Source organism: Mandrillus leucophaeus, unplaced genomic scaffold, assembly GCF_000951045.1.
Source record: "Mandrillus leucophaeus isolate KB7577 unplaced genomic scaffold, Mleu.le_1.0 Scaffold73, whole genome shotgun sequence".
Lineage (NCBI taxonomy): Eukaryota > Metazoa > Chordata > Mammalia > Primates > Cercopithecidae > Mandrillus > Mandrillus leucophaeus.
Genome location: NW_012107919.1, coordinates 2,616,839 through 2,643,396, shown reverse-complemented (window position 1 = coordinate 2,643,396; position 26,558 = coordinate 2,616,839). Strand labels below are relative to the sequence as shown.

Sequence of the window (26,558 nt, the reverse complement as noted above, 5' to 3'; positions counted from 1 at the left end):
TAGCTTCTGGCTTGAAGGCTGTCTGAAGCTAGGACAAATTAGCATTTGTGGTTTTCCGTAGCTCCTTCTGTGTCCTACTCTGTACGTAGGGCTTTGTGAGATACCTGGCTGACATTGAACGTCAAGCAAATTTATGTTCCATGAGATGATTGAATTCACTTGTGTGTGGTGGAGCTGGTTGGTTTCCCCCTCCATGAGGCTGGGCTACATACTTTGACTCCCAAAGCCCTTTTATCATGGGAAACCAGCAGGGTGGAACTGCCTCCTGCTTACTGCGGTTCTTCTGCCATTATATCCCAGGGACACTGCAGTGTTGGAGAGAGGAGGGAGCTTCCTGCATCACTTCTCACCACCTTGTGTGTGTGAACAGAATTCAATTAATGTCAAGGGACAAGGCAGAACAAAAATGTTAGTCTTCACCACCAATCCATAGACTAGGAGGACGGTCCTGGGGACATCGCTGCACCTTTAGAATTCAGGTTACAGTGCCAGAGGGCAGTCCCAGGGATCCTTCCTGAGACTCAGTAATAAACTTAACATGCTAAGCAGAGGAGGTGAGTGTGGCTTTTCTGGGAGCTGAAGCCAGGGTATGGATACCCTCACCCTTCTTCAAAGACAAGGTACCACGGACTACCCCATTCCCATTGTTGTCAGGTGGGCTTCTGCAGGTAGAATGGTGAAAAATGATACATGCAAGAGGGCCAGCGTCATGACTTTTGTCACCTCCTTTCTTCCTAGTTCACAACTCTTCACTCTGTCATTGGATGTACAGCTGTTTTTCTAGTTTTTCCCTTCATAGAATTGAAGAGATCATGTTTCCCTGGAAGAGGCCACCTTAGGAGAGGGTATATAGGACCATGTTCAGATGCAGGATGGAGCTTGAAGGGTCTGTAATCTTTTGCATGAACATCTGCTTTGGACAGGCCAGTCACCCCCTAAGAACAGCCAGCAGCTTCTTCTTTCCCACTACTATCTGTAGGATGCTATCTATAGGGTATCTATAGGATAACTTACCCAGCTCTGTGAGCCTAGGTAAGTTGCTTAATCTCTCTAAACCTCAGTTGCTTCATCTGTAAACTGGGAACTCATGATAATACCTACCTTCTTGAACTAGAGTGAAGATGCAATGACATAAGTTATGTACTGTGTTTAGTACTGTGCCATTAATATCAAATGAGGCTGAAACTGAGCCCCTTGAGGGTGAGGAACCAGTTTATTTAACTTTATATGTTCAGCACCAAGGACAGTCCCTGTTGTTGGAACAATAGGAAAGTTAAACATCAGGAAAGTTACTTAACCTCTGTGCCTCAATTTTTCCATCTGTAAAATGGAGATATTTCCATCTGTAAAATGGAGATACAACAATAAACTTATATACAGTATTGTGAGGATTAGGTGAGTTAATATATAGATATCGCTTTGAGATATGTCTGGTACATAATAAATACTACCTGTAAGTTGGCTTTTATTGTTACCCATGCTTTTTTTCTGAAAAGGTCTTGGCAGTGTATCCACCATTGAAATTTTTGGAGATTATTTTGATTTGATAATTTTATAAAACTAACTGAAGTAACTATAGCCACTTCATGCTATTTTATTATTGGGGTTAGGAGTCACTAATGTGTCTAATGGGCAATTGATTAATCTCAGGTAATTTTCCAGTTGAAAGCTAAAAGACCAGTACCCTGGGAGGCAGAAGAGTGAGGGAGTAGTAGTCTTAAGTCCTGCGCCACTTAGCTGTGTGATCTTGGGCAAGTCACTGAACCTCTCTGAGCTTTTGTTTTCTTATCTGTGAAATGAAGGCTGTGGTGTTTGCCTTGCTTACTTCACAGGTTTGTTGCAGGATGAGATATCAGTGTTTTGCATGCTGTGAGTACCAAACATACACAGGGATTGTTGTGATGAATAACACAGGTGTAATTAACCTAATAGCAATGGCCACCTTTTAAGCTCAGAATTTCTTAATATCTTTCTTTGTGTACATCCATCATTGACTCAATCACCTGAAATATCCAGTGGATAACTTTAACCCAGTGTGAAAGGTAGAGGGTGAAATCCAGAGGGAGGAGAGAGAAAGCGGGAGATGGGACCAGAGCCATCTCTGGTTAGGTTCTTGGGAAGTCTTAGCTGCTATTGGAGCCTCCCACTTCCTCACAAACAGGCCAGGAGTGTTGCACAGGAGCCAGGCCATGTACGGCAGGAGATGCTAACCAAGCTAGGAAGCTGCAGAAGGAAAGGAACGTCTGTGGGAAGACTCATCAAATAGTGGTTAGATGTTCCAGCTCTGAGTCACATAGTCCTAGGTTCAAATGCTGACTCCATCAGAGCTCTATGAGCCTGGGTAAGCTGCTTAACCTCTCCAAACCTCAGTTACTTCATCTATAAACTGGGGACTCATGATAATACCTACCTTCTTGAACTGTAGTGAAGACGCAATGATATAAGTTGTTTACTGTGTTTAGTACTGTGCCATTAATATCAAATGAGGCTGAAACTGAGCCCCTTGAGGGTGAGGAACCAGTTATTTAACTTTGTATGTTCAGCACCAAGGACAGTCCCTGTCGTTGGAACAAAACTGAATAGGATAATGGGGGCATGAGGGTGTGGTACAAAAGGGGCCAACAGGACATGAGACTGGGCAGGCAAGTTCAGCTGCCATGTGAAGGGCTTTGAATGCCTCACCAGAGCATTTGGGGGTAATAAATATTACCTGTAAGTTGTTCTTCATATTTTAAATGAGTGAGTGACGCAACCATATGTGTTTTAAGGGAGATAATTTTGGAAGCTTATCAGGGGTAGGCCTGGAAACGAGCTAAATTGGAAGCAACAAGACTGAGGCAGGGGATAGTGAAACAGTGGACCTGGGGAGTAAAAGTCAGCTTCCAGAAACATTTCAGACATTGAATCTAATTGGTGACCAATTGGTTGTGGAAGGAGCAGGCAATTCAGTATTTGAGGGACATTACCAAGTCATCTGAAGGCTCTCTTCTGTTTCTTGTAGGCCAGGTTCAGGAAGGGAAAAGAACAGAGACTGCCTTCCCTCAGCAAACACTGTTTCAGAAACGCAGTCCCAGGTCCTGGCCTCAGAATGTCACTGATCACCACATAGGTCAGAGTGTGTGTCTCAGAGAAGAGAAGGGGGGTGATCACACTTCCCAGAGTGAGTTTCTCAGGGAACTGGAACTGTCCATGGCAAAGCTATAGGCAGCCTCAAATAAAAAAGCCTTGTTGGAGGTAGCAATAAAACTCCGTCCTGTTCTGAGACACAGTGGTGAGATTTGACAGGTTAGGCCACAGTTCTAGACTGGATTGTGAAATCCGCTGGAACCTTCCTGTTGTATTTCTTAGCTAAATTAGCTGCTGAAGGAGGGGCTGCTGATCATATCAAGTTCTGATATACTCTAAATGACAGAGGTTGAATTTCATCTGCAAATTTTCTTGAAAAAACTCACTGCTGTCCGTTTCACCTGGACTATGATTTATCAGGAAAGCAAAAGTAACAACTAATATTCATTGAGCACTTACTATTGGCTTATCTAAGTGCTGAACTTGAATTTCTTATTTAATCCTTACAGCATTCCCTTAAGAGTGGTTACATTTTGCTCTCACAAATGTGTAAATTTTATCCTGTTTATACTATTATCTCCAATTAATGTAATAACAATGGCCATCTTTTAAGCTTGATCAAGAAACTGATGTGCAGAGAGTTTCAGTAACTTACCCAAGGTCACTCAGCTAATGAATGGCGGAGTCAGGATTTGAACCCAGGCAATCTGCTTTTGAAACTGCCACTTTTACTCACCACACTGTCCTGCCTGAAATTGGTATTGTACTGCTTTGGGGTATAAAGCGGAATAGAGGCACTTTCAGGAATTGGTTAAATATGCCTCTTGGTTTTTATTACCACACTACTAGATGTCTGTTGGATTTTGTTCAGAGCTCCCTTTTGCACTTGGGATTTCAGACACTGTGCAATAAAACCTTGCCAGTTTCCCGGGAATGAATTATAGGAGAGCCAGCCTACTTAAGGGAGAAGTCTGGATTAAAGAGTGACTCCATACATTATTAATGATCGTATGGCTTCGCATGCGATAGCACACTTCCCTCTGTTCAGATCTGTGGTCCGCTTTAATACTCAAGGGTGGTAAAGGTAAAGCAGATAGGATTATCTTCATTTCTCAGATGAAAAAATTGAGATTCGGAGTCAAGTGACTTGGCAAAGTCACACATGTGCTATTATACATAAAGCTATACAAGAATGGAGTGAAGGGGTAACCAAATATTTCTAGGCAGAAGGTGATCCACAGGACCGATTTAATGTATTAATTGAGTTGTTTCTCATTTGCAGCATCCATTGGCTTAAAATTCATGGTCTAAAATCTTTGAAAGAGGTTTGTTCTTAAACACCTGTTTACATGTTGTTTACAGTCTTCGTTTTTCTGAGCAAGTCTTATCTGTAGAGATTCTGTAGCTGGATGGAATTAACGTGGATTCTGATTTTGAAGACATGGAAATAATGATGGGGATTTGAGTTAACTCTTGTTTATTAATTAGAAAGCTAAGTTTGGTCCCATCATTGTACTTTGCTGCCTGTCATCTCTTAAATCCATGGTTAGAGTCACACTTCACTAGAAATATGACTGCAAATCTGTTTCCTCTTTGCAGCCTGTGCAAGGCTTTGATTATGCCAAGCAACACCTGGGCCAGCAAGGGGCAGATGAGGAGGTCATCCCTGTGACTCAGGAGACGGTGGTCCTCCCACTGCCCATTAGAGATGCTCCTCAGGAAAGAGACGTCGCTCAGGATGGAAGCACCATCAAGACTGCCAAATCCACTGAAACCAGGAAGAGGTAGGCATGGGGCTGACTTCTGCCTCTCTCTGTCAGCAAGAGAAATAATTGATGATGAGAAAAGCTGATGCCCTAAAGTTAATTGCACGGTTCTCTTTAAAAATTCCCCTTCATGCTGATTTTGAATATTTGAAAAGATACTAAAGGAGATGATGAGAATCACAATACCTGCTTAGCCTGGGCCACCCTTTGTAAGGTTTTATGTCGCTGATAACCACAACATCAGAGATTTAGTTCTTATATTTACTATAGCAAATTTAGCACTGATGTCACACTTACATTTTAAACTTATATTAAAAGCAGTGCCTTTGATTCAGTATAGCTGTATTCAGTACAGCAGTATAACTGTATATCTGGCAGTTTCTCAATAGGGGTTTCTGATTTCAGCCAAAACCATATATTTAGTTTATATTATAAAGCAGAGCACTTTGACAGACATCCCTTTAAGACTACAAAAATGTGTAAGATTGATTTGTGACCCCAGGAGTCTCATGATGGAGGAGGCAGAGAGATAAATGACTGGAATACCAAGCATGAGGTTCGGTGCCTGTACTGGAGACTGCAGGGCTGTAGCAAAGACAGGAGGAAGAACTTAATTCTGAACAGGGAAAACCTCGTGGAGGTTATCCTTTAGCTGAGCCTTGAAAAGTGAGTGGGATCTGAATAGTTGGGAAGATATAAGGGCATCTAGTCTAAAAAGAGTGGGGAGAGAAGAGGCACATGTATGTCCTCTAAATGGTGAGTGTCCCCAGAGTTTAGAGTTCATAGTGGCTGGGTGTAATGAAGAATGAAACCAGAAGATAGATTAAAATTTTGGAAAGTCTTGACTGCCTGGCTAAGGCGTTTGACCTTTATTATCTAGGCAATGGGGAGCCACTGAAAGGTCTTTCGGAAGACAGCAATGTTAACCTATATGTTAGAAGGATACTTTGATGGCAATGTGGATGAGGGATGGGAGAGGTTAGTTTAGAAGCCAAGAGACTCACTGTAAGGATAGCCTTATAGAGATAATGAACCCTATGGCAGGCCCTGTTGGCTGGCTAAACCGACATGCGTTGCCAACTCCCTTCTTCCTTGTTGCCTGAGACCACGGTAGAGACTGAAAAAGCTACATCATCCATGTCTCCTTCCTTTGTCCCCTCCCTTTACCTAACATGTGTATTGATCATTTTCTGTTTATCAGGCACTGGGGATATTGCTGTGAACAAGACAAAGTTACTGTTCTTGGGCAGCTTACAATCTGGTGAGGAGAGATAGATAATAAACAAATAGAGAAACAGGTAAAATCTATCTATTTCTGGATCAGGTGGTGATGAGTACAAAGAAGAAAACCAAAGCATAGTTAAGGGATAGAGAAATGGAGAAGGAGACATAGTATTATTTTAGCTAGGAAACTAAGGAAGACTTCTTTGATAAAGTGACATTTGAGAAAGACCTGATTGAAATGAGGTATAAACCACAAGGTTATCTGCGGGAGGAATGTACCAAGCAGATGAAACAGTATGTGCATCGCCCAGAGGAGGGAACATCTTGACATGCTTAAGGAAAAGTGGGATCAAGGGGGCTGGCATGAACTAGGGAGGAAGTGGTGGCAGATGAGGCCGGCAAGTTGCTGAAGGTTGATTATGTCAGGCTTTACAGACCAAAGTCAGGACTTGGGATTTTATTGTGAATAAAGATCAGATGTCATTGGGGGGTTTTGAGAAAAGCAGTGACATGATGTGACTTGCAGTTTTAAAGGCTCACTTTGGGCTGGGTACATGGCTCACACCTGTAATCCCAGCACTTTGAGAGGCCAAGGCAGGAGGATCACTTGAAGCCAGGAGTTTGAGACCAACCTGGGCAACCAAGCAAGACCTCATCTCTACAAAATAAAATTATATAAAAAATATTAGCCAGGTGCAGTGGTGTGTACCTGTAGTTCCAGCTACTGGGGAGGCTGAGGTGAGAGGATGGCTTGAGTGCAGGAATTCAAGGCTGCAGGGAGCTGTGATTGTGCCACTGCACTCCAGCCTGGATGACAGAGCAAGGCCTTGTCTCAAAATAAAATAAAATTAAAATAAATACAACAGGCTCAGTTTGGCTGCTGTGTGGCAAACAGATTGTAGGGATGCAGAGTAGATTCAGGGAGACTCTTTACAAGGCTACCGCCATGACCTAGGTAAGAGACGATGGTGTCATCGGAAGGTGTGAGAGGTGGTTGGAGTTTAGAGATATTTTGAAGGAAGAGCTGAAAAGATTTGCTGATAGATCTTGTGGAGTGACAGAAGTGGAGAGGAGTGAATTTGCCATATATTGTGCTGGGGGATACTGGAGGAGAAGTAGTTTGTAGGGGATGGTCAAGAGTTTGAGTGTGGACATGTTACATTTGAGATGCTCATTAGATATATGAGTGGAGATGTTGAGAACTCAGTTAACCTTGAGTCTGGGGTTTAGAGGAGAGGTCCAGGGTAGAAATATAAATGTAGGAGTTGTCAGTGTGTAATTACTCTGTGAGACTGGGAGGGATCACCTAGGAGAGTACAGATAGAGAAAAGAAAAGATCCAGGAACTGAACCCTGGAACATTGTCATGATTAGAGGTCCAGCAGATGAGGAAGAATCAACAAAGAAAAAGGAATAGTGTCAGGAAGAAGGGCATGAGAAGAATCAGAAGAACAAAGAGAGTAAGATCCAAAAAGCCAAGAGAAGGAAGTAATTTGAGAAGGAAGGAGGGATCATCTGTGTCAATTACCCACATTTTGTAATGGAATCAAGCAACAAGACTGCGTATGTTCTTCCAAGAACTCTTGGTACCTCAGAAAGAGGTACAGAGGAACAGAGGGTTGAATTTCAGCTTGTGTAGGAAAGAATATTGGGGCATGTGGATTAGTTATCTATTGCTCCATAACAAACCACTCCAAAGCTTAATAACTTAAAACAACAATTTTTTTAGCTCATTATTTTGGTGGGTCAGCACATTGGGCTGAGCTCAGCTGGATGGTTCTTCTTGTCTGAGCTAGGCTTGGCTGACCTTAGCTGCACCTGCTTATACATCTCCAGTCAGGTGACAGATCAGCTGGGCTGACTTGTTGATACTAATCTTATCAGGAATACCCCAGGTAGCAAGGGCCTTTGTCCATGTGGTTTCTCATCCTCTAGCAGGCTAGTCCTGGCTTTCTCACAATGTGGTTGCAGGGCAGCAAGGAAAAAAAGCAAAAAACAACAACCAAAAAACACCCAAAGCATAAGCATTTCTCAAATCTTTGCTTGTGTCATGGTTGCTACTGTCCTCTTGGATAAAGCAAGTCTCATGGTCAAGTCCGGACTCAGCATGAGAGAAGAATACCCAAAGCTTATTGACAGAGATGTATGAACAAGTTAGGACCATTACTATAATCATGCACCCAACATGAGAGAGCATAAGCAGAGCAGAGCTGAAATGTACAGAGAGGCAATAGATGATTTACCTGAATTGACTTGCAAGTAGTATTACCTACAGCTATTATTCTCATCATGATCTTTGCCAAATACAACAAAGGCTTATTAATAAATTATTATCACCTATTTAGAGGACACTGAAAAGAAAGAAATAGTGTTACTAAAATTAGGATATGAACATAGTACTTTCAGGAAGAATAAAAATTATTTTTCACCCATTCTAGTTGAATAATTTAAATTGTGTAAAGTTTCCTTTAATTTTTTTTTAGAATAAGCACTTCTTGGATTAGCCAGGAATCTACTCTTGCTAATCACATTCAATTACCCCCAAATTTTTAATAAGAAATATTAACTGAGGAAACAAATACAGATGAAGAAGATAATATCTATATTCCTGAAGGATTTCTATATTTGCTTCGTGATTTTTTCTTTTTCGAGACGGGGGTTCATTCTGTTGCCGAGGCTGGAGTGCAGTGGGCAGGTCTTAGCTAACTGCAACCTCTGCCTCCCGGGTTCAAGCAATTCCCCTGCCTCAGCCTCCTGAGTAGCTGGGATTACAGGCATGTGCCACCATGCCTGGCTAATTTTTGTATTTTTTTGGTAGAGATGGAGTTTCACCATGTTGGCCAGACTGGTCTCAAACTCCTGACCTCAAGTGGTCTACCCACCTTGACCTCCCAAAGCGCTGGGATTACAGGCATGAGCCACCATGCCCAGCCACTTTCATAATTTTAGCATAAAAATATAATTTTACTAAGGGCTGGTTAGATCATTGCCAAAGCTGTAAGAGAAACCTCCTCTCTGTTGAAGTCCAGCTGACCACGGGAGCCTCTGATCATTTGAAAGATTTTCAAAACATCAAATTCAAGAGAAAACCCATTATGAATCTTATGTTTCTGGCTTCCCCATCTTGCCACATCATTTTTCTCATTCCTGCTAGATAAAGACAGCCTTCCCTCTCAGAATGGGTCTGTTAGATGATCCAAGAAGTTTCCCAAGTGAAAACCAGGAGAAACCGGTGGTTTGATGGTTATTAAGATACCTCAATTTTTATTAATTATTTTAGCACTGGACTCTGAGGGTTCAGTCACTTCCAGACAGCCAGATGGGTGTTCTGGGTCCTTTTCCTCCAGTGTAGGGTCTTGGTGAGGCTATTTTATTGGTGCATGACTGAGATTGTTGGGCCAGGATGGAGAATAAACCACTTACAGCTGTTTGCAAAGGGCAGTTCAGTGTAGTGATTGGCCATGATTCATGCCATGTTCAGCAGTTGATTCATCCTCAACCTGAGAATGTTCTTCCAGGCTCCATGTCCTCAGAATGGGTACTGTTGCATTCAGTAGCCTCAAACTGCAGCCTCGCAGGTGACACTTTCTTGCTTTCAAAAACTTTTGTTACTGTCATGTGAGTAGACACGCATGCACAAACACACATGCACAAATCTCTATTTTTGAACAGAAGTTTTGACTTGATGACTCTGTGTAAACATGTCTATAAACAGAAGCAAAGAGTAAAGCAGAGTTGGGTTTTGCTACAGAAGTTTGCTCATTAACACCTTTCCATGGAGTGAGAGGAGCAGCCAGAAAATTGTTTCAGGATCAAATGAGGGAAAGGGTATGAAAATGCTACAAAAACCATTCAGGCCAGGCTCGGTGGTTCATGCCTGTAATCCCAGCACTTTGGGAGGCCGAGGCAGATGCATCACTTGGGGTCAGGAGTTTGAGACCAGCCTGGGTAACATGTTGAAACCCCAGCTCTACTAAAAATACAAAAAAAAAAAAATAGCCTGGCATGGCGGCGGGCACTTGTAATCCCAGCTACTCTGATGGCTGAGGCAGGAGAATCGCTCGAACTCGGGAGACAGAGGTTGCAGTGAGCCGAGATTACAGCACTGCACCCCAGGCTGGGTGACAGATCAAGACTCTAAAAAAATCAATCAATCAATCAATCAGTATTTTGTGAATGTGAAGTAGGTTATAAAAAGCCTTTCCCTTTCCTATTTTTTTTTTTCTGGATGTAAATTAAAGCCTTTTGTCCCAATTGTCCTAATGCCGCCAGTTGGGAGAGTAGGTGCCATTCACCAGGAGAGTCCAGAAACAATCTAGGGGTGTGTGTCTTTTGTGTATGGGTGTTTGCACAGCCAGCACTCAGCAATCAAATAGCTGTTGGGTAAATAACATATACTCAACAAGTTAGTACCTATCCTTGTTTTCACAGACTACATTCTTTTATTACTCATTTTATATGATGTTAAAAGGTTAGGTGAGAAAGATTGTGATCGAATAAATTTGGAAATGTTGGGTTAAACGAAACCAGATGAATCTCTCTGTGACAGAACTGATCAGTCTTTGATATGCTAAGGTGCATTAGGAATCTCCAAAGAAGGAATATAGTGAGCATTTCCTACATTTAGGGAACTTTGGCGAGGAATGTCCCACTTGGCTTTAGTGTGCCGCGGAATGCTCTTGGCAGATACTGCCTTATCCCATAGATATCTCGACTTTGATTGTTCATGGCTTTTAGGGTGCCAAAGTGTACAGACTGAGAACTCGAAATTCCCAGGGGAGGCAGAGGGGAGAAGGGAGGAGGAGGGAGAAGGGAGGAGGAGGGAGAAGGGAGGAGGAGGGAGAAGGGAGGAGGAGGCAGAGGAGCATCCGGAAGGATACACAGCTTCCAGTTGAGAAGCTGCTCGCCTACTGATGAAGTGCATTTATTCCAGACAGTTCTCCATTGTCAGGGATAGGTGTCCTTATTTTCTAAATTTGGACGATTGACAATAGAAGAACAAGAGGCCCCTAGACACCTGCCTCCCGCTTGTCTCCCACAGAGGGACGACGATCAGTCTTTATGCTCAGCCAGACCCACGGACTGGCATGGTCTGAGGCCAGAGGCAGCGTGAGTCTCAGTGGGGGCTCTCCGGATCCCATTCCCCCACAGAGTTCCAGAAGATGAGAGTCCCGCCCTGAGGAGGGAAAGAAGGCTGTGTGACTGGCCCTGTGTGAAGGGCTGCCTTATCTGGGGTCATTGTATGGGAGAGCAAAGGGAAAGTGTTCTGGGGTGTGGGAGGAGGGGGAGCCCTGGCTTCCAGGGCTGATTTGCCGCTTCTCAGCTCTGTCCTGGACAACACACTTCACTTCCATGAGCTTCATGTTCCTCACTTGCTAAACAAGGGTGGCAGTCACCAAATCAGTGGCTCATAATGATCCATTAGCAGTTTTAAAAGCTCTCAGCAAAATCCTTGGTACACAGTAGGTGACCCTGGTGGGGAGCTCTTGGAGGGCATGGGGTGCTGTCTTAGAGTCTCCACATACCTGTATGTCTGGCACAGAGTGGATGAATGAAACGTATTTCCTGAATGAACAAATAGCTCAAAATCAAAACGTAAGTGGGTAGTAGTTGCCACAGTTAGAGAGAGAGAGTATGTTTGTGTGTGTGTGTGTGTGTGTGTGTGTGTGTGTGACTGACAGAGTGAAGCCTCTAGTGATGGGGTATTATGCAAAGAATAAGGCATAGTTGAGTTTTTGCTATGGAAATTTGCTTATTGATGCCTTTCCTTGGAATGAGAAGAGCAGCCTGAAAACTGAAAATTGGAAACGGAATGTTTTGTAGTCAAAGTCTATGTAGTAAAGACAATAGCCAAAGAGAACCATGTGTGATACATGTCCCTGGAAATGCCCATGTGACTTAAACCCTCTGCAACACTATCCAGAGTGCTGGGTATTAAAAAGAGGGCATGCTGCATGGATGCCACCCTTGCCACCATTCCCATAGTCACGGCGGGGTGGTGGTTAATGAAACAGAGATGGACACCCAGGGCAGCGCTCACTGAACTCTACAGGCTGAGCACTGCAAAACGGACTTCTGAGCAGCCAGCTTCTTAACCCACGCTGTAGTATGGGTGGTTTTGTTTTTTTCTTTTTCTGTATCGTTTCTTCTTTGTCCGTTAAACTGGAATGAAAGGCTACAGACATTAAACTGTGCAAATAAAATAACCTTGAGAGGCGGCTGCTCTAGTTGAAACTTACCGTCTCCCCTGTTGCTATGGTTACCTCCAGCAGGTCGCCCAGTGAGAATGGCTCTGTCATCAGCAACGAATCAGGGAAGCCCAGCTCAGGGAGACGCTCACCCCAGAATGTAATGGCACAGCAGAAAGTGACAAAGGAGGAGGCAAGGAAGAGAAATGGTGAGAAGCCTTCCCGCCAAGAACCACCCCCAGCCACTCCCACGCGTGCCTGCACACACATGCATGCACATGTGTGCGCACACTCACACAGCCACTGGGCTCTGACCCTCAGTCGTTCTTTCTATTCTGCCCCACAAGGGCCAGGAGTCTGTATGTACCCCTTGGATTTTCACCTTACCCCTTCTCTGAATTATCCTGTCTCACTTCCTCTGCCCCTGTTCTTGTGAAATTGTGCAGTTCCTTAGGAAAAACTTTTTACAGAATGAATTGATGTTTGCTTAGAGGTTTTTCTAATTCTCTAGTTAGAAATCCTCTTTAAAAATTTACAATTTCTAATCACATGAATTGTTGCAATTTCTTGCACCAGGTCCACTAAGGCAGCAGATCTCTGAAATAATTGCTCATCTTGGTGATTCCTCTCATTTTCCTGCCCTGACTCCCCTGATAAGTTTCATGGGTTCATTCTGTGCCACTGAGTCCAGATATTGCAACTCCACTTCTCCCAGGAAAAAACTAACCCAAAGCAATAAAGACACAGATCTGTCATCAAAAAAAAAGAAGAAAAAAGAAAAAAAAGAAAAAAAAAAAAAAGCTTTACACTTCTGTCTTAATTCTCCAGGGAAGCTAAACTACTTAGTTTCTCACACAGATCTCTCCTTTCCTGTAAGGATTGACGTTGGGATTTATTTATCAGTCATCTGAGCACCATAGCTGTGGAGTGGCATTGTCCATAGATGGCCTCTGTCAACATCATTGCGCGGCTCCCTCTCCTGTTCCCACCTTGGTTCTGACTCTCATCTCCATGTGGCCCTTCTGTGTGTGATACTGGGTTACTGGGGCCAGAATTCAAGTACCCAGCACTACTGATTTCAGATCAGGGAAAAGTCCTTTTGGATTTTAATGGGTTGTAGGTGGAGCCTTACGGGAATGCCAGGTGAAAAGCTAAACCCTCTGGCACCCTGCTTATCTGCACTTCCCTTTCAAAGGAATTTGTGTAGTTCAGGGACTCTCTCTTGAAGCTAGTGTTGGAATTTTTTTTGTTTTCAAATGTCACTTTTATTTCTTTTTTTTTCCCCTAACTGAAAAAGTAAGAGCAGAGGAAAAAAAAAAGAAATAATGATACAGTGGATTTGTATTCTGTAGGGGAAATGTGCTCCCTGTTCCCATTTTCAGCTATTATATAAAGCACTTGTTTAAACTGTCATACCTATTTGGTTGTTGAAATTTTTTCTTTCCCTGAATTCTGCATGCGTGTAACACAGAGGCTGTGCTTTCTACATCAGAATTGGGGTGTGACCTGTGGAATTTTCCTGAAATATCTGCCCCACCTGGGACCACTAGACATCCGGCCATCAGCTCTATCGAGTGAGCACGCAGAGTCAGAGGTGCCCTAGATCTTGGAAAGGGGACTTGAATTCAGCAACTTTCTTCTCTTTCTTCCTAGGATGAGGTGCTAAGAGAGATGGGTAGAGAGAGTGAGGAGACAGCAGAGACAATGAACAGTGAAGCCATATGGGGAAGGTTGTTTAAATATTGTGACGGCCATCGCTACCTATCCAAGATGGTGCTGCCTGCCCTCCCAGCTCCGCCTCCTCCCTCCCCTCCCCCCTTTCCTTCCTTCCTTTCTTTATATACTTCCTGGAAATTTACAAGGTCAAATCAGACTACTCACTCCTCCAGATGCCCCACACCCACCCCACTCCTCAGAGGACCCCAAATAACTCAATGTGTGTCTTTCTCTGACCTTTTTACTATGCATATGGCAACACACATGTATCTTTGTTTTTTGTTGTATTGCTTTGTTTTGTTTTATTAAATGGAATCAATGTGCATATTGTTCTATGCCCTTTTTCTTGCTTTAAACTGTGCCATACAAGGCTGCTTTCTTTATGAATACACATTTGCAAAGTGATGTCTTTCCCCTTCCCTGCAAATAATGCATAGTAGATGAGAGAGTGGGGCTGGTTCCCGACCCCAACACTCCCCACTTAGCTGGTGAGATTCTGGCCTGCTCTAGATGTCCCTGCTGACCTTGCCCATTTCCATTTCTGCTTGTCTACCCTCTCTGCCTGCCTCTTTATTCTATTTAGGTCACTTTGATTATTTAAATATAAGGCTCAGAAATAAAACAGGTGGGTGCATGAATAAAACGCAATTACTATGCCAGGTTGAGGTTTTTGCTTGTTTGCTCTATTAAAAAGCTATCCTTCCCAGGGTTAGAGTGCTTGCTTGGTTGCATTTTATTTTTGCCTAAAGTAAATCCAGTGAATTTGGGGGTCTGGTTGCTTCTGTTTCACTGTAGGTTGCTATTCCGTAAGGTTTTAGGTTTGAAATTTTCCAATAGAAACAATAGAACCAACTTGTCTCATGTAAAACTCAACAGACATCAGAATTTTAGGATAGACCCTTATGAAAACCTATGCTTGTTCTTTTTATCAGAGGGTTCCATTTTATCATAATCCTAGGTTAGAGTTTACCAATAAAATCAATAGTGTATTTTATTGCATTGAAAGATGAACCAAAGGAAGGAAGGAAGAAAATAACATTGAATGGAATTGTGGAATTGTGGAGAAAACAAAAATGTCTATTTTCATCACTTTGCCAGCTTGCAAAAAGTATTGGGTCATTCTGGCTCAGGGTCTCATGAGGTCATAGTCAAGATGTTAGCCTGAGCTGTCATCTAAAGTCTTAACTGGCAAAAACCAATAGATGTGGGCATGGACATGGTGAAAAGGGGAGGCTTATACACTGCTGGTGAGAATGTAAATCAGTACAACCCCTGTGGAAAACAGTACAGAGATTCCTTAAAGAACTAAAAGTAGATCTACTATTTGATCCAGCATTCAATCCCACTCCTGGGTATCTACCCAAATGAAAAGAAGTATTATATGAAAAAAGACACTTGCACATGCGTGTTTATAGCAGCACAAGTCACAATCACAAAGATAGGGAACCAACCAAGTGCCCATCGACCAATGAGTGGATAAAGAAAATGTGGTATAAATAACTCATGGAATACACTACTCAACCATAAGAAAGAATGAAATAATGTCTTTTTCAGCAACTTGGATGGAGCTGGAGGCCGTAATTCTAAGTGAAGTAACTCAGGAATGGAAAACCAAATACTATATATTCTCACTCATAAGTGGGAACTAAGCTGTGAGGACACAAAGACACAGCGAGTGATATAATGGACTTTGGGGACAGAGGAGTGGGTGAGAGGGGGATGAGGGATAAAAGACTACATATTGGGTGCAGTGTACACTACTTAGGTGACGGGTACACTAAAATCTCAGAATTTACCACTATAGAATTCATCTTTGTAACCAAAAATCACTTGTACTGCAAAAGCTATTGAAGTTTAAAAAAGAGAAAAATGAAAATAAAAAATACAGTCTTGATGGGGGCTTGCAGGATGGTCAGTCATGGCTCTTGACAGGGGACGTCAGATCCTTGCCGCATGGACCTTTCCATAGGACTGCTTCAGGGTCCTCAGAATGTGGCAGCTGGCTTTCCTTTACAGTAAGTGATCAGAGAGAGAGAGCAAGGTAGAAGCCATGATTGACTGATTGATTGATTGATTGATTTTTATGACTAAGCTTTGGAAATAGCACATTGTCATTTCTGCAGTTTCCTATTAGTTACACAGGTCAGTCTTATTCATCCTGGGTATGAATATCAGGAGGTGAGAATTCTTAGGAACCACCTTATTGGCTGGCTCTCGTAGATGGCTTGTAATAGCAAGTGTCCAGGTGGCAGATAATGGTGGCCAGGCCAGAGCTGCCCAGCAAAACCATACTCTAAAAATATAGATGCATCTGGTAACACATTCAAATAGAGATTTTCCTCTGTCATTGGCTGCTTGGTGGCCTGCTATTTGCAAATCAGCCCACAGAACTTAAAAAAAAATCCAATTATAACCCATTGTTACACTCTGAAGTGTTTTAGCCACTTTGTAAAAATAACAATTTACTTGGCTTAATTTGACAAATCTCCTGTGATTATGATAAGTGACAGAATGATACAAACTATGTGTTTCTCAATAATTTAAATAACATCCCAGTCTCTTGAGCAGACAGGAGGAAAGATGAATACACTGCTATTACATTCATATTTTATGTAACACCTCTTTTGCTCCTAAATTGTATACTGGTTTAGTCGTTTGAATAGGCTTAATGTATCTCTTGCCTAGCCATGCTCAATAAGCTGTCATTCTTATAGTTACTTAATGAGAATATGCTTTAAGAACAAGTAAATCAGCAAGAAACCAGGAGCTCTGGAACTTCCGTCAGCTTAGTTATGGAAGCTCAAGGCAGACTGGTGTCTTTTAGCAATTGCAGCAGAATTATCTGTCAGAAGGGAGGATTAATTTAACAGAGCATAGGTAGAAATGCTTCTACTTAATTAGGGGAGTTGTCTGTAGCTTTAAATTAGTTTCTCTGGCGGAATTTTCATAGCTTTCTTTTATTTTAGACAAATAGAAGAAACCAAAACCCAAATCACTGGGGAAGCAACCTTCAGAAGGGGGGAAAAAAACAATGTGTCAGCCACTATAACTGTGGCTTGTTGACCAAGGAAGACTTGTTACTTTAACATCTTGTAAAGATTGGTAGCATTGGTGGCTGAACCTGAACTGAATGCTGTTAGTCTGAGGATTGTCAAATTTAAAGGGTAGTTACAAGGTTTAGCCAAACTCACTTTTCTCACTTCTAACTGAAACAGAGAAAGACGTTACTTTTTAATTTTTTTTCAACTGTGTTATGTCATAGTTTTGAAAGAATGGTCCTTACTGTTTAAATTCAAATCTCTACAGTTCTTTCCTACCCATTGATAAGGCAACGGAGGGATAAATCATACAGATCTTAAATTTAAGGGAAAACTGCTAGCAGTAGCGAGCCCTTTTTGGCACAGAAGCAGATGCTGTCATTTCTGAGGTTGTTTTGAGTAAAGTAATGTCCTTAGGCTGTGAGTCTCACATAAATTCTCCTGGGATCACACAGCCCCCCTACATCAGAAAATCGATGTGTTTATGTTGTGCTTCAGTGCCAGCGAGTGATGAAGAGGAGGGAGCAGTTCTATTTGACAACTCCAGCAAGGTGGCCGCTGAACCCTTTGACACATCATCTGGGTCTGTGCAGCTCATTGCCATAAAACCCACAGCCCTCCCCGTGGTGCCCCCCACCTCGGACAGGAGCCAGGAGTCATCGGCAGTCCTCAACGGTGAGGTGAGTGCCTGCGGACCCAGGGCAGGAGATGGTCTGCTCAGACTTGGGAAATTCGGACGAAGGAACAACACCTGTGAATACTGGGTGCAGATTGCACCTAGGCCCATATAGGTCATCTTTACCTCCACATGTACCAGACCTCTGCAGAATGAATCAGGACACAGGTCACCCAAAATGAGTTTGTTGGGTGATGTTTTCAGAGCACTTCCTGTGTTCATTAAAATCCCAGGGGAACTTTTAAAAAAACGTGATTATGAAAAGAAGCATCAGGCGTTCCACTCCGCGACCGCCTCACACACACAGCCTTTTGCCTTTCTTGGTAACACTCCTAAACTGTCCATCGTGGGATGTTGCTTGTAGTGGGGATAGAAGGGGCTTGAACTGAGAGGGAACCAGGGAAGATAATGTCATATGTACAGGGATGTGGGCCACTCTATGGACTTCGAAATGACATTTATTCCTTTGAGCAAACTTGAAACAACTCATTGGCTGCTTCCAGAAAGCTATCAATGGATATCATGATGCTAATCAACTTTCCTAAGAGTCTGAAAAAAAAATTGTAACATTCGCTGTAGAGTGATGATTTCATCAAAGAAAATTAGATAGATAGATAGATAGATAGATAGATAGATAGATAGATAGATAGATGCCAGAAGTTAGGTAAAAATTATCTGCGTTTCCTTCATCTTCGGCAGCAGAGTGGCCAGTGGACTGAAAATGTTTATGAACTTTAAGAAGATGCATTTGGACCCTACAAGTGAACATTCACATTACATGTGTGCCCAAGCATGTGCACACACATGCTCTTAATTTTTCTCTGTTCTTAAGCTGTCAGGTTGGTTGTTCATTTCATTTATTTATACCCAGCTATTGTTACCTGAAACAGGTGGGAGATTTCCAAAGTTTTAAAGTCTTTTTCCCACCACACATCAAGGAACATGTTATGGCCCTATAAAACCAGGTATTGTAAATATGCAGCATCTGGGCCCCTTATAAAAGCATTTTACAGACCCGACTCAGAAAGCAACTCTTGTTTTCTGGGCAGAAAGACTCAGATGACCTAAAGATGTGATGGGTAAACCTTCATCGATTTAAAAAAAATAACTGGTTGTGGACATACAGAGCACTTCTTTTTCAACCTCTTCATTTTTTTAGACCAAGAAGCTGAAGCTTGAGGGGTCAAGTGGGTTGCTCAAAGTCACACGGCAGGTTATGGTGACAGCCATGAGGTGGAGGTCCCCTGACTTCCTGTCCAGTGCTCCTTTCCTCTCTTTGACTTACTACAGGCTATCAGAGAATAATAGCATTGTGCTTAAAAGAATATGGATTCTCAAGCCATGCCTCAGGGGTTTAAACCTCAGATCTTTTACTTACTGTGTGACCTTGAGCACGTTAGTTCATTTCTCTGTGCCTCAGGATCTCCATTTATAAAATAGGGCTGCTGTGAAGATCAAATTGTTTAATATATGTAACGTACTTAGGGTAGTGCCTAGCACACAATAAGCACTTTTATGATGATAATTATTGTTACTATTGTTGTTATCACCACCCATTAGACAGCCAATGAAGAAAGATCATGTACTTTATGCCCCTCGGCTCTACAATTTGAGAATCTGGATGTCTTCTCAAAACCAGTCACAGCCACTGAATTTTCTCTTGGGCACAATTCTGCCACCAGACATGCAAACCCCATAATTAGAGGCCTCTGAGGTTGACACTAATGCATTGATAACTGCTGTTGATTTGGACCCTCTGCTCAGCTATGGACACATGTGATGGCCACCAGGCCTGGATCTTTTCATCCCAGCTTAATGATATGAATGTCATGGAGACAGATTCCAAATCTGGGATAGATTCAACTTATCACCCCCTTTTCCTCCCAAGCCCCATCACCTTGTCAAAGAAGGAGAGCAAATCAGCATCCTCCTTGTCCAGAAATTGATGCTGTATTTTGGTAGTTAAAGGAATGGACCTTGCTGGCATTTGGATTGGAAGAGAGCCCTAAACTGTTCTCTATAATTTGCTGCCTTGTGGAGCCTGACATAGATTGTCATGTAATTTTCTTCCTCCTTCTATTATGGGTGGCTGGTTTAAATGAGGAAAGCACAACCCAGAAGCCATACGTTTTTCTTTTGTAAATTACATGACATTCTTTTAAAGATTATTTTTAAGAAAACAGGAAGTTTGGAAATGTTGATGTGACATTCTCATCATTTGTTATTTAGCACAGTCACTTGCTTGTATCTCCAACAGGTTGCAAGGTACATTAGCCACATTCCCTTCTGAAAGACCAGACTGCCTTTGCCCTGTAGGGCAGGACCTGGTTGGTGTTAGTAGCCATACAAGGCTTCAAAATTACCTATCTCTCAAGAAAGGCATGGATTAAAAAAACATGCTGTCGGATGCAGGTTGACAGTGTGGAAAGGTGTAGGGAGCGGCCCCTTCCACCCTGTCTGTCCCAACTCAGCCTCTTCAGGAACTTGCCGTCTTATCCTGGACACCAGCTGAAGGGCAGCAAAGGCCACTGGGTTCCCCAGGACTGGAGCTAGACTCAGGGCACTGAGAACTGGCAGAGGCACCCACACAGAGGGACCAAAAGGGTGTAGGCATAATTAAGGCCAAGCCACATTGCTGAGAGCATGGAGTCAGGCCTAGGCCTGAACAGAGACAGGACAGACCAGGGAGAAGAAAGCCTTGGAGGAAGTTCTCAGGTGATTCAGGTGAGTGCCAGGCTCCACATTATCTGTAGTCTACTGTTGTGGGCTTGTTCAGAATGGGACGCAGGTGGGTCTGGCTAGCTCAGAGGCCCAGAGGTGATGCCTGGGATGGGTTTCTAGAAGTGATAACCTCCTAGTGAAAGTCTCCCACCTGCTGGCCTCACTGGGTCAGGTGTGGGCCTGAGACTGTCTCTCTCCCCAGGTGAACAAAGCCCTGAAGCAGAAGTCAGACATCGAGCACTATCGGAACAAGCTGCGCCTCAAAGCCAAGAGGAAGGGATATTACGACTTCCCTGCAGTGGAGACGAGCAAGGGTCTGACCGAAAGAAAAAAGATGTATGAAAAAGCCCCAAAGGAAATGGAGCATGTTTTGGATCCAGATTCAGAACTCTGTGCTCCATTCACCGAGTCTAAAAACAGGTGCAGTCTCTAAGGGATTCTGTAAAGGGTGCTGTATCATTGGTGGGATAAGGGCAGGCCTTGGGCAGTATATCCTGGTCCCTTATCTGGTACTGTAGGATTGTGATCTTTGCAGTCCACTGATCTGTACCACACTGGTCTGTGCAAGCAGGTGCTCTATAATGAGTCTGAAGGAGAATAACATTAAAGCCATTAAAAAAAAAAAACACTTGGGCAAACAACCATAATTGTCCTTTAGCTTAGTGATATTTTCAAACCAGTTGCTTTTTCAGAGCTGAATGAAGATTATAATTATCACCTACCTAATGGTGCAACTTCCAGATCAAGGGACATTGTATTGTTCAATTGTTTTAGAGGCTCTTGCGTAAGAAAAGCAAATTTCATGCCTTACCTTTTCATTCAGCCTCAGTAAGTACCTACTGCACAGGTGCTCAGAGCTCCATGCCGGTTTATCTTATTGGTTCACAGACTTGTTCATTTATTCAACGTATATTGTCACCTGCTATGTATTAGGTACCATTCAAGATGCTGAATGCTATCATGCTCATATGGGCTTATTCATTCATTCAGTTTGAATTCCTTCAGCATTTAATTGTGGACAAGACAGTCCTGTTGCTGCTCTTATGGAACTTAGGGTCTAATGGGAGAGAAAGAATCACCCCAAAAGTTTATTAATGACAAGTGTGGTGGGTGTTTGAAGTGTGAGGTGCTGTAACGATCTAAAAGGGAGTCCTGTCCCAGCGAGGAAGGGCTAAGCCAGATGGTTTAAATTGGCATCTGCCTTAGTTCTTTCTGTGCTGCTATAACAGAATACCTGAGACTGGGTAATTTATAATGAACAGAAACATATTTTCTCACAGTTCTAGAGGCTGGGAAGTCCAAGATCAAGGTGCTGGCATCTGGCAAGGGCCTCCTTGCTGCATCATCCCATGGCAGAAGGCAGAGGGCAAAGAGAGAGCAAGAGCAGGCCAAATTCATTCTTTTATAACAGTACCAATTCCACCCATGAGGAGGAGCCCTCCTGGCCCTGTCACCTCCCAAATGTCCCACCTCCTGACACCACCATGGCAGGAACCACATTTCAACATGAGGTTTGGAGGGGAAAAACATTCAGACCATGGCTGCAGCCTTCCAAGGTTTGTTGCTGACTAAGCAGAGTGATTTCACATGCTGGGTCAGAGGCAGAGGTTAGTGAACCCAAACATGTCCACCTTTCTTCCTTTCCTACCTACCTGAAGCGCTGTCATAATTTGAGGCCGCCTCTTTCCAATACATAGTCTCCTTGGTGACTCCCCTCTGGCTTTGAGCATGTCACCACCCCAACATGCCACAGAGCCATGATAGATACATTGTCCACAGATTGGGAGCCATAGGGCAGTTTCTGGCCTGAGTAGGTACTTATTAAAAGCAAAAATGACTCTGTGACAGGCTTGGATGAAAGCCACAGAGTCAAGCTGGGAGGTGGGGCTAAATTTTATGAATTGGATCAACATAATTTATTTTCAATAAAGAAAAGAGGGAATTCTCAACCAGTGCTTAATTTACCATGCTTCTAATTAGGCTTGGTTGGTATGACAAGCTATTGATATAAAATCACACCATGACAGGGTTCACAATGCCTGTGTCACTGTGTTAATACCTGTAGAAAAAAAGGAAAAAAGATGGAGGTTTTTATAGGGAGGCTGATTGGTTCTTTAGCTTTTATTTTATACTTCAGGGGGTTTTACTTCAGTGGTCTTTGGGATGGGAGCTGTTTTTTCTGGATTTCCTGCTGACACTCAGGGAAAATGAATCAAAGCCACAAAATCAAGGTGAGAGGTGGGGCTGAATTTTATGAATTGCATTAACATAATCATTTTCATGTACAAATTAAAGAAACTTAGCTAGGAAGTTACTTGAGAAACAAAAATTTCAGTTAAGGCTTTTTATGAAAAGGGAATGAACCAGACTTGTTTCTGTAAAGAGGCATCTCTCCTCTGCCTAGCACAGGTGCAGGCCAGATTCTTGGGACCTTTCGATGACCTGCTAATGCCATGCATTATGTAGCTAATTCTTAGCAAATGTTCACTGAAGAAATGGTTTCATGATTTTAAAACACCAAAAATAATTTTCAAAACATTTTTGACCAGTTAAGGGGAAAATATGGATAGCCGTAAACTGGGCGAGCTAGGAATAGGAATGGAGATAGGATCAGCCAGAGATGAGAATGGGAAGGGACAGACAGAAAAAAAGAGAGGGACAACCTCGGTAAGCTCAGAGGTATTATTCTTGACACACTCTGCTATTGACTCCAGAGACTGCTGACTGTTTATCTGCTATCACAGGTTAGAGTTACCTGTTAATTACTGTTCACAGTACAACCCTCCAGAGGTTCTGCTTTCAGTGACCAAGCCACAGTAGGACAAGTGAAGGAATCATGCTCTAGTCCAGAGGTAGCATCAGTATATTAGGCCAGTCTCTTTTTTTTTTTTTTTTTTTGTTAGAGATGGGGTTTTGCCATGTTGCGCAGGCTGGTCTCGAACTCCTGGGCTCAAGCAGTTCTCCTGCCTTGGTCTCCCAGAGTGCTGGGATTACAGGCATGAGCCACTGTGCCCGGCCATCCATTCTTGCATTGCTATAAAAAATACCTGAGACTGGGTAGTTTATTTTTTTCTTTTATTTTAGGTTTGAAGTTACATGGGCAGGTTTTTATATAGGTAAACTTCTGTCACGGGGTTGGTTGATGATTTCATCACTCAGGTATTAAGCTTATTACCTAATAGTCATTTTTTCTGCACTCTCCCTCCTTCCACCCTCCACCCTTAAGTATACCTCAGTGTCTGTTGTTCCATTTGTGTTCATGAATTCTCATCATTTAGCACCCACTTATAAGTAAGAACATACGATATTTGGTTTTCTGTTCCTGTATTAGTTTGCTGAGGATGATGGCTTCCCGCTCCATCCACGTTCCTGCAAAAGACATGATCTTGTTCTTTATTATGGCTGCATGGTATTCCATGGTGTAGATGTATCACTTTTTTTTTTCATCCAATCTGTCATTCATGGGCATTTAGGTCGATTCCATATCTTTGCAACTGTGAACAGTACAGCAATGAACATTCTCATGCATGTGTCTTTATGGTAGAATAATTTCTGTTCCTCTGAATATGTAATAGTAATGGAATTGCTGGCTCAAATGGTAGTTCTGTTCTTAGCTCTTTGAGGAATTGCCATACTGCCTTCCACAATGGTTGAACTAATTTACACTCCCATGTGTGTAAGAGTTCCCTTTTTTCTGTAACCTCACCAGCATCTACTATTTTTTGACTTTTTAATCATAGCCATTCTGACTGGTATGAGATGGTACCTCATTTTGGTTTTGATTTGCATTTCTCCAGTGATCAGTGATATTGAGCTTTTTTCATATGCTTGTTGGCCACATGTATATCTTCTTTTGAAAAGGAGACTGGGTAATTTATAAAGAAAAGAGGTTTAATTGGCTTGCGGTTCTTCAGGCTGTGGAAGCAAGGCACCAGCATCTTCTTAGAGAGGCCTCAGGGAGCTTTTCCTCATGGTGGAAGGAAAGCAGAAGCAAAAGAGAGCTGGGGCAGGGAGATGCCACACACTCTTAAACAACCAGATCTCACGAGAATTCACTCACTGTTGGAGGGACAGCACCAACCCATGAGGGATCCGCCCCCGTGATCCCGTCACTTCCCAGCAGGCCCCACTTTCAACACTGGGGATTACAATTCAACATGAGATATGGGTGGAGACAAATATCCAAACTAGATCAATCAGTAACCAGAATCTTACCTTAAGACCTAAATTAAATCAAATAAAAGACAAAGTTTAGGTTCCAAGTGTTGACTCGTCACTAAATCTTTTTACAATCATTTTCAGAGTCTTAAAAAAAAATCAGAACACCTCATTTTTACACTTTAAACTCTTACCCTGAGACACAAAGTACATAACATAATTAAGATGGTTGCTGTTGGTGGCCCCAGTCCATGCCCTCAGCTCTCCCTGTGCCTGTCCAGCCCAGCAGCTTCCTACTCACTATAAGCATCTGTGACTCCAACTTAAAGGCTTTTTCATGGCAGTCACCAACCAGAAGTGTCATGTAGTTAAGACACTGTGGAGCATCCTCAGTCCATAACAGATGGAAACTGGTAGATAAATACTCCTGGCAAGGGAACTGGAAGCGTAAGTTACACTGTTGCAATAACTACATTTTTTAGTTTCTATATTTGATGATTTGGGCATCTGCGGCCTTGCTGACCCCAGAGAAACTGTCCTCCCCAGGCTACTGGATTCCTAGTGCTAATAAAGGACTCACCTGCAAACACGCCTTTCATGTGCAAAGCAGCCAATACAGAACCCAAACATCAACTGCCTTCTTTGTATGGTCTCACAGGGCTCTCTACTCTGAGTCACTGTCTGCTTGCCCTGATTACCCCAGGGCCAGGTACCAGACAACTCAGGACAGCCCTTGTGCCCCAGAAATCTGCCAAAAGTATTCAATCAAGATTAGTCACACTCCCCTGTGGTATGGCCTGTTCCCTCCTCTTGGGATCTGTGAGTGTAACAAGCTATATATATATATATTTTTTTTTTGGCAGGGGCGGGGGCAGTGGGGGAGATGGAGTCTCCCTCTGTCACCAGGCTGGAGTGCTGTGGCACTATCTTGGCTCACTGCAACCTCCAACTCCCTGGTTCAAGTGATTCTCCTGCATCAGCTTTCTGAGTAGCTGGGAGGAGTACAGGCAGGCGCCACCATGCCCAGCTAATTTTTGTATTTTTAGTAGAGATGGGGTTTCACCATGTTGGCCAGGACGGTCTCAATCTCCTGACCTCTTGATCAACCTGGCTGACCCTCCCAAATTGCTAGGATTACAGGCGTGAGCCACTGTGCCTGGCCTCAAGCTATATTTTTAATAGCAGTCATGTCCTGATCTATTGGCCATGCCATACCTAAATAATAATAAAACCTACCTTCTAAAACAACTGTCCCCCACACTTTTCCAGTGAGTTTGAGCCTCCATTGCCCAAAACACAAATCTACTCCATATCATACCCTTTATTGATTTTCCTTCCTTCCCTCTGTCATTTCCCTACTCCCCAGCTAGTGCTTCTTGGAGCCACCTCCCAAATAAATGACTTACACTCCAATCATTCTAGAACCTGCTTCTAGGGAACCCAACGTAAGGTAATAATATATCAAGATGGAGTTGCTCTGATGGAAGCTGAGCCGCCGCCTCCTGCTCCTCAGTCCTTCCCAGGCCATCTCTATGGAGCCCTGGGGTTCCATAGAAAGAGAACATAATTTGAGAACTACTTTCTTAAACTATATTGGGATTAACAAGCAAGTAAAACTCATCATTACCCACGCAGCAGTATTTTCAGAGGTAAAAAACTTACTTCTCAGGTTTGCATGCTTCAAAATATATTGCCTTTAATAAGTATATAGCAAAATATCAATAAGAAATGAATATACCTAATGGAATGCTATCTTATTAAAATAGGTAATTTCTCTACCTGAGAGTCTAATTTATTTTTAAATAGATGCTTGCATACCAGGCCTGCATTGGTGGTCTGGAAATTGAAATCCATGTTAAGAGCAGTCTTTAAGCTGTATATTTTAAGGGGATGTTGCTTCCGAGAGAAAAGTAGACTGGTATACACTTCAGTGCTACCTACATTTACAGTTGTTGACAGGGCTTACACACTCTCTCTATTGTATTTCTAACACTTGCAAAATAACC

The 26,558-nt window shown here is 42.8% G+C and overlaps 1 protein-coding gene across 1 annotated transcript in view; it reads left to right on the top strand.

Annotated features, from left to right (window-relative positions):
- The window catches only part of KIAA1549L (KIAA1549-like ortholog), a 138,342-nt gene that overhangs the window by 45,384 nt on the left and 66,400 nt on the right, over nucleotides 1-26,558 (top strand). The window contains exons 11-14 of the mRNA XM_011965560.1: nucleotides 4,666-4,850; nucleotides 12,325-12,452; nucleotides 17,496-17,677; nucleotides 20,597-20,814. Of these exons, the coding sequence (XP_011820950.1) occupies nucleotides 4,666-4,850; nucleotides 12,325-12,452; nucleotides 17,496-17,677; nucleotides 20,597-20,814 (713 nt within the window). The remainder of the gene's footprint in view (nucleotides 1-4,665; nucleotides 4,851-12,324; nucleotides 12,453-17,495; nucleotides 17,678-20,596; nucleotides 20,815-26,558) is intronic.